This window comes from Amphimedon queenslandica, unplaced genomic scaffold (assembly GCF_000090795.2).
Source record: "Amphimedon queenslandica unplaced genomic scaffold, v1.1 AMPQUscaffold_12783, whole genome shotgun sequence".
In the NCBI taxonomy this organism is placed as follows: domain Eukaryota; kingdom Metazoa; phylum Porifera; class Demospongiae; order Haplosclerida; family Niphatidae; genus Amphimedon; species Amphimedon queenslandica.
In genome coordinates this window covers 25,017-33,792 of record NW_003546981.1, presented here as the reverse complement: position 1 = coordinate 33,792, position 8,776 = coordinate 25,017, and the positions used below count along the sequence as shown (strand labels likewise).

The 8,776-nt window shown below is 36.0% G+C and overlaps 3 protein-coding genes across 3 annotated transcripts in view; 2 read left to right on the top strand and 1 right to left on the bottom strand.

Moving 5' to 3' along the window:
* LOC109586796 (transcription initiation protein SPT3 homolog) overlaps positions 1–8,776 on the top strand; it is a 24,383-nt gene that overhangs the window by 3,304 nt on the left and 12,303 nt on the right. The gene's annotated exons all lie outside the window — the stretch shown is intronic.
* LOC109586797 (1-acyl-sn-glycerol-3-phosphate acyltransferase delta-like) lies at positions 515–3,683 on the top strand. Its single transcript, XM_020003012.1, has 5 exons — positions 515–680; positions 1,391–1,490; positions 1,737–1,815; positions 2,899–3,103; positions 3,386–3,683. Exons 2-5 carry the CDS (start codon positions 1,453–1,455, stop codon positions 3,526–3,528), a joined length of 465 nt encoding a protein of 154 aa, XP_019858571.1. The 5' UTR covers positions 515–680; positions 1,391–1,452; the 3' UTR covers positions 3,529–3,683.
* Positions 6,023–8,776, bottom strand: part of LOC100638951 (runt-related transcription factor 1) — a 7,741-nt gene continuing 4,987 nt past the window's right edge. Inside the window, exons 6-8 of the mRNA XM_020003008.1 lie at positions 7,995–8,057; positions 6,808–7,704; positions 6,023–6,241 (exon numbers count right to left, since the gene is read on the bottom strand). Coding sequence (XP_019858567.1) covers positions 6,869–7,704; positions 7,995–8,057 — 899 coding nt within the window. The 3' untranslated portion in view covers positions 6,023–6,241; positions 6,808–6,868. The remainder of the gene's footprint in view (positions 6,242–6,807; positions 7,705–7,994; positions 8,058–8,776) is intronic.

The following is an 8,776-nucleotide window of genomic DNA, read 5'->3' as shown; positions in this document are numbered from 1 at the left end:
TTTTAATTCTTTCAATGAGAGGACTAATCTAAAGGAGTCTTAGATCAAACTGCTTTTAGGTTCTTCAGCCTTTAGAGATGCTTTAGACAGCCCCTCTCTCTTGTCTAACTGTTAGAAACTCAATCTGAGTTTGTCACGTTGAAAATTCCACCATCTTGTTCTTTTTGACCACACCCTCTAAATTAATTTTGCCCACGTGATCCAAATTTATCAATAGTAGTATACTAATTTAATTTTCGTATATTTCCGTTCACAAACAAGACGTAACGCAAATAGACCTAGACAGATTAGTGTGAGTCTCACTCATGCTCGCCCCAATTAATTAACAACAACTAAAAGCCTATCAAATCATACGTGTAAATCTGATTATTATGACAGTTATCCTGGTACAACAGTGAACTGTTAATAATGTTAATGAGACTAATTGTAGCTAGTTACTAAAATCAATGTACAATCAATCAATTATTTAATATAATTACAAACAATTCATGTTCACTGTACTTCATTCCCTCCCTCTCTCCTCCAGTTGTGTTTATTTGCGGAGGGGACTCGGTTCACTAAAGAGAAGCACAGGGTGAGTGTGGAGTTCTCTAAGGAGAATGGATACCCAGTACTGAAGCACCACCTACTGCCGAGACCAAAGGGATTCACTTTCCTTGTTAATAATCTTAATGACACAAGTAATGATAATAATAATAATAATATAAATGTAATAATGTTATAATATTAGTTACCGTATTTCCTTGAATAGACCCCGCGGCTACTATTAATTTCAGGAAAGATAAAATGAGGCTATTATTTGAGGGCGGGTATTATTTGCGGGCGGGTACTAATAATTTCAACTGAGGCTAATAATTTATCAGTTAATCTGTGAGGCCTTAATCTTCTGTCAGTAGAAGTCTTTCTTTACTACCTAGAGATGTTTAGAGAGCAGCTCTAGCTACTGGAAACTTTTTAACTCATGAGAGAATGCCCAGCAATAGCGGTAGTACTCTGGTAGTAAGTGAGATTCATCTTCTTGGCTGTTTACAGTGCTTTCGACAACTAGATCAACCAACCAAGGGATCAACTATTTGCTCTTAAGCTCAGCGCATAGATACTGGCATCATATGCTGGCACGTTCAGCTAGCGCTAGTATATAATGCCACACCCAAAATTATTAAAATTAAACTATGCGGATACAATTAGAGGGAGGCTACTATGTGTATTTCACTCAAAAGTTGACAAGTGCGGGGAATATTCGAGGGCGGGTAATAATCGACGTGCGGGGTCTATTTGAGGAAATACGGTATATGTATTGACTATCATTTTATCATCATTATTTATTAATTTATTTATTTATTTATTGTTGTTGTTATTATTATTATTGTTGTTGTTATTATTATTTTAGTCCCTGCAATATATGATATTACGTTTGGTTATGTGGAGGGTGAACCCAGTATAGTGGGAGTAATGGATCAACTTCCTTGTGCCTGTGACATTGCAGTCAGGTATGTATTGACATTATTGTTTATTGTTTATTGTTTATTGTTTGTTGTGCAGAAAGTTTGAGCTGATTCTGATCAAGTTTGCATTTTTTACGAATTTTTAAAGTTGCTCCAAAATTGAGCCAATGCCCGACCTGTACTATAGTACAGTGTAGGAGGGAAATGAGCCCTTATATAAAAATTTTGCTGATACATTAGAGCTTATTATTATTATTATTATTATTATCATTATTATTATTATTCCAATAGACGTATTCCAATGTCTGAAGTTCCCATTGGATCAGATGAAGAGTGTGCAAAATGGCTCACTAACCTCTACAAGGAAAAGGTAATAATAATAATAATAATAATAATAATAATAATAATGATAATAATAATAATAATAATAATGATAATAAGAAGAAATAAATAAATAATATGCTATGTAAAATGTTTAAGCTGATTTTGACAATTTTTTTAAAATTATGAGCATTCTAAAAATGGGCTATTTTTTTGAAAATTACCCAAGATACATGCCCATAATTTTTTCTAAAAAAAGTTTCCGAAATCACCCCAAATTTTTATTACATTTTCTGATACATATTGATGTCCTTATGCTGTGTAGAAGTTTGAGCTGATTCCGACAAGAAAATTCAAGTTACGGCCATTTTATCAAAATGACGAAATTCTGAAAAATACCCAAGGCTATAGCCCATGGTTTTTAATGAAAAATGGCTCCGAAATCACCCCAAATTTTTATTACATTTTCTGATACATATTGATATCCTTATGCTTTGTAGAAAGTTTAAGCTGATTCCGACAAGAAAATTTCAAGTTACGGCCATTTTATGAAAATGACGAAATTTTGAAAAATACCCAAGGCTATAGCCCATGGTTTTTAATGAAAAATGGCTCCGAAATCACCCCAAATTTTTATTACATTTTCTGATACATATTGATGTCCTTATGCTGTGTAGAAAGTTTGAGCTGATTCCGACAAAAAATTTTCAAGTTACAGTCATTTTATGAAAATGATAAAATTCTGAAAAATACCCAAGGCTATAGTCCATGGTTTTTTTCAAAAAATGGCTAAAAAATCATCCCAAATTTTTGTTACATTTTCTGATACATATTGATGTACTTATGCTGTGTGGAAAGTTTGAGCTGATTCCGACAAGAAATTTTCAAGTTACGGCCATTTTAAGAAATCGGCCAATTTTTGAAAAATACCCAAGGCTATAGCCCATGGTTTTTTCCAAAAAATGGCTCCAAAATCACCCCAAATTTTTATTACATTTTCTGATACATATTGATGCCCTTATGCTGTGTAGAAACTTTGAGCTGATTCCGACAAAAAATTTTAAAGTTATAACCATTTAAAAACAAAAGTCCTGTATTGTAAAGTGTTTGATAATTCCACATCTCTCCACAGGATGACCTGGTGGATCATCATATCAAGCACAAGGTCTTTCCTTCTCCTTATCACGAGATACAGGTCCCTACCCGTCCCTGGCCTAATGTCGTGATGTCCATTTGGATACTGTTCGTTGGTCTACCCATCCTCTCTCTGGCCTCTTATTTATTATATGTGGGGGCGTGGTACACTCTAGTGGGTGTGGTCAGCTCATTAATAATAGGTACTGGTTATTCTAATTAATGCACACACTTTGATTTTAAGATTGGATTTAAATTTGTTAAAATAATGAAAGTTTTGCCATATATGGTTGTGTGTGTGTGTGTGGCTGTTTAATAAATTAATTAATTATAATTACTCGCAAATATTTAACGTACTATACTTACTCTCTGTGTGTGTGTGTGTGTGTGTGTGTTGATTTTAAGTATTTCCTTATTTGGTATTGTATAGTTGTTCATTAATAAATAAATTATTGCTCTCTCTATCTCTCTCTCTCTCCCTCTAGTTAATCAGCTTTTTTATTTTATTATTAAAATGACTGAAGTTCGTTATGGATCAGACCACGGACTTAAGAAGAAGGCCGACTCTATCAAGAATAAAGAAGAGGATACCAAAGAGACTTTTAAGAATCATAAAAAAGAAAAATGATCCTAATAGTAATAATAATAATAATAATAATAATAGGAGACTATTGGAAGGAAGGCCATTCCTGTATTTAGGTGTTTAATAAATTATTGTTTATATTTTTAGTGTCAATTTATCTTATTTTTAATCACTTTGATTTATAGTAATAAAAATTGTAATATTAGAGCCATTTTGAACAACCCTGGAAAATTAGTTGGTGGACAAATTTCACCTAAAAATTGGTATTTTTACTGCAAAGTGGAACCATGAACTGTCACCTCATAGTGGTGACAGTATTGCTATGTTTTGCCTCCAATTGTCACAATTATTTTTGCATGCATTTTAAACAGTTTAGCTATTAATGATTCTACAATTCTCATTAATTGCACCTCCTAATAATCAACTCAATCAGGGTCTCATATTAGCACACACTGGTGAGTTCTACATATAACAGACACCAAGTAAGGACTGACGGCAGACCAGATAACATGATACATGAACATGTTACCTCTCCATGTTACATGTTTCATTACATGTGGTGCGTCTAGTCTCCTCTTGTAACTGCTCACTGCTTCTCTTACACAATGCATTATTATCATTAACAGGGATTTAGTTTTAATCTCCTATAACTGTGTGTGTCTGTACATGTACATCTTACATAAAGCAATAGTTACTGATACACAATGATTGCAGCAGCTATTGTGACACATCATGTACTGCAGTGTATTAATGATGTACTTATACTTGTACAGCATCAGTACTGTATGTTTGTATACTTGCTAACAGGTTGTGTACTAACTGAGTGATGTTAGACTAGTCTAGTATAATATGATCCTATAATTCAATTAGAAGAGAATCTCTACAATACACATTGTACTGATGGAGTGAACCCATACAACAGTCCTACAGTATCACAATAATGTATCTGGGTAGGCTGTGGCTTTCAGGAATAGAAAGGATCTGCTGAGAACACTAGCTGGCAGACAGGAAGTCTCCTAGGTCACTTCTAAGGACTCATATCTCAGCCTACAATAACAACCGGAATACAGTAACACATAGCATCAACTACTGTAAGACATACACCTTTATAATGAGGACACCTTTATAATGAGGACACCTTCATAATGAAGACATTGTGTAAGTGTCCCAATTGGTACAAGCCTGTACAAAAGTACCTCTGAAATGAGGACACCTCTGTATTAAGGACAGGTAGTGTGGGCCCAATGGTGTCCTTAATAAAGAGGCTACACTGTACATGTATTAAGGACAGGTAGTGTGGGCCCAATGGTGTCCTTAATAAAGAGGCTACACTGTACATGTATTAAGGACAGGTAGTGTGGGCCCAATGGTGTCCTTAATAAAGAGGCTACACTGTACATGTATTAAGGACAGGTAGTGTGGGCCCAATGGTGTCCTTAATAAAGAGGCTACACTGTACATGTATTAAGGACAGGTAGTGTGGGCCCAATGGTGTCCTTAATAAAGAGGCTACACTGTACATGTATTAAGGACAGGTAGTGTGGGCTCAATGATATCCAAGAATTTTATCAAACAGATTAGATTATAAGATCTGATAAGAATAATCATTATTATTAATAAATTTCTCCTCATGTGTTCCATGCTCAATCTTCCATACCACCTCTCATATTTGGTACCAGTAATCTCTGATACCACCTGTTTGTGTATTCTCATTCCTGCAGGTGAGTGACAGATGTCTTCTTGTAGTAAACATATAGTGATATCATTTACTAAATAATAATAATAATTGGATTATACATGTACAGACACACATACATGTACATGCAATGATCTCAGGAACACTCTACATTACCTAACCCTCTCAGTATTGCATTGCTCCACTGGGACCAGACACACACTATAGGAATACTTTTATTACATTTCCTGGTGCATATACATGTTTTAATGTTGTGTAGAAAGTTTGAGCTGATTCTGATAAGAAATCTTTAAGTTACGGTCATTTTAAGAAAATGCAAAAATTTTGAAAAATACCCAAGGCTATAGCCCATGGTTTTTTTTTAAATGGCTCCGAAATCACCCCCAATTTTTATTACATTTTCTAATACATATTGATGTCCTTATGTTATGTAGAAAGTTTGAGCATTGATTTAATATTAATTATTATCATTAACAAGAAATAATTACAATAGTTACAAAAACAGTTTTGAACTGAGAGAGAGAGAGAGAGGAAGAGAAGAGTGTGGCTTGGAAGTTTGGCCAGTTTAATTTCATTATTTTGAGCAGATTGGAAAATAATAATAATATTATAAACGAGAGAAAAGAGATGGAAAATTCATCAAGTTTGAAATAATAATATTAATAATAATAATGATAATAAACAAACACAAGAGACAGAAAGAGATTGGTGTCATGACATCAGAATAATAATTATTAATATATTACAAAAGAGAGAGAGAAAGAGAGAGAGAGAGAGATTGTCAAAATTTACTAGATTGAAGATACAAAAATAAAATAAACTATACAAAAAAGAATGTCACTGATTGTAGAAAGAAAGTTTGAATGAAAAAATAACAACAACAACAACAATAATAATAATAATAATGATAACAAGTGACTTTATAAGAGAGAGAGGGAGGGAGGGAGAGAGGGGAAGCAGAGACATGAAATTATCCTGTGAGTGGTGGTAGGATGGAGAGTGATTGTGTGGGGTTGTGGTGCCAGTCAGAATATGAAATGAATGAAGAGAAAGAATTGTAATCTAAGAGAGAGAGAGAGAGAGAGAGAGAGAGAGATGTCATTATTAATGATGAGAAGCCATTCACTAAAGGTATTATATTAATAACAAGAAGAGACAAACCACACTGGAGCAGCTGGATACTTCGTTAGATACACAGACCACAAATAGAACCAACAACACAAATAATAATAATAATACTGAGTGTGAACACAATCCCCTGATCCTCTCTCTCCCTCTCTCTAGGCTACAAAACACAAACACAATGACACAAAGATTGACAAGTATAGTACTGGGTCATCAGCGTCCTGTAGTAACTAGAAGCCGTTTTAAGACACTAGTATACTAATAGTACCTGGTCCCAGTATTGCTACTAATAATACACACACTACACATACTGTACTAACAACACACACACACACACACACACACAGTGTTGCTCCATATATCTAATATAAGGTATATACTGGACATGTGTACGAGCTAAATGTACGTGTACGTGTACAATTAAATCAAGCTTAATGCAATAAAAACAAAAGATTTCATTATTATTATTGACACAATATATTTACTACAAACTCAAAACTCACTTTATAATCATTAAATTATTGTCATTATTATTATTATTATTATTATTATTTCTCCTCCTCCTTAGGCTGCCTCCTGGTCTATGTAACAATGTTGTGGTGACGACACTTCTCTCTTGATCAACGGTGAATCGGTAGAATGGATGCTACCATCGTCTGGCGTACCAGATAACCTCTCGACTCCGCCCACAGACCCGGCCATACCCACCTCTCCTATGGTAGCGAACTTAGCTTCACCTTGAGCTGTGATGGTCGTCGGAAAGAATATTGTGGTGCCATTTGGACGTCGATTAGGAGAGAGAGATGGAGAGACTATGAATGGAGATATGGAGCCAATCTTAGTAATGTCGTCAAGGAAGGAACCACCTTTTTGAAATTGAAGACTACTAGTGGAGAAGGAGGGGTGGGCAATGGCCGTTAGAGCAGGGAAAGAAGAGCAACTAACAATGGCATGAGGGGAAGGAGGGGGGAGGGTGGGGGTACGGGGGAGGTTGCCATGGAGACTGCCATGGGGCGTGAACGAGAAAGGAGAGTAGATTTGACCTGGTCTAATGTAGGATTCTGAGAAGGAGACAGAAGGAGCTAGTAGCGTTGGTGTTATAGGGATATTGTTACTTCCTCCAGGATTAAAGAACGACTGAGCATTGAACAGTCCAGGGGAAAGAGGGATGGCACTGCCTGACGGGAATAGGAATTTGGAGTCGTTAACATTCCCGGTGCTGTTATTAATCTGGGCATGGTCACCGTTCTGAGTGACGTTGGGCGGAGTCGAGCTACCATTGCTTAAACTATCGGCACTGGTTTGGGGGACTGAGTTGGTACTTGAGGTATCCAATTGAGAGGGAATGAGGGACTGACTGGTAATGACACCAGGATACTGCCACACCGGAGACCTTATACCTAAAAAAGGAACATGTACCTGTAATACGTCATATATAATACGTCATAGAATATGAATATGTACATGTACATGTACATGTACATGTACATGTATATGCAGTTCAGTGAGTGTCTATTAACATATTGACATCAGGTGTTAAAGTTGCTCAAAAATCGCAAGGGATTTGGCCAAAATTCACCAGAAATGAAAAGGTAAAAATTCTCAATTTTTATTACATTTTCTGATACATGTACATGTTACAAGTACATAGAAATCATGAGCTCTTCCATTATTATTAATTATTAGTTACCTGGTATGTGAGGAGATGATGGAGGCCAGGCAGGAAGGGGTACGTCAGCGTTAGTTTGAAAAGCTACAAAAGACAAAAAGAGAGAGAAAATGAAACCACTTGAATACATCAAAGAAAGAGAGTGAGGGGGAAATAGGGACAGCTGCTACTGGACAGAATGAATACAATTAGTTTGTGAATAAATGTATCAAGTTACTCCCCCAGGACCAATAATAATAATAATACACATGTACATGTACAGTGTAGCCTCTTTATTAAGGACACCATTGGGCCCACACTACCTGTCCTTAATACATGTACAGTGTAGCCTCTTTATTAAGGACACCATTGGGCCCACACTACCTGTCCTTAATACATGTACAGTGTAGCCTCTTTATTAAGGACACCATTGGACCCACACTACCTGTCCTTAATACATGTACAGTGTAGCCTCTTTATGAAGGACACCATTGGGCCCACACTACCTGTCCTTAATACATGTACAGTGTAGCCTCTTTATTAAGGACACCATTGGGCCCACACTACCTGTCCTTAATACATGTACAGTGTAGCCTCTTTATTAAGGACACCATTGGGCCCACACTACCTGTCCTTAATACATGTACAGTGTAGCCTCTTTATTAAGGACACCATTGGACCCACACTACCTGTCCTTAATACATGTACAGTGTAGCCTCTTTATTAAGGACACCATTGGACCCACACTACCTGTCCTTAATACATGTACAGTGTAGCCTCTTTATGAAGGACACCATTGGGCCCACACTACCTGTCCTTAATAC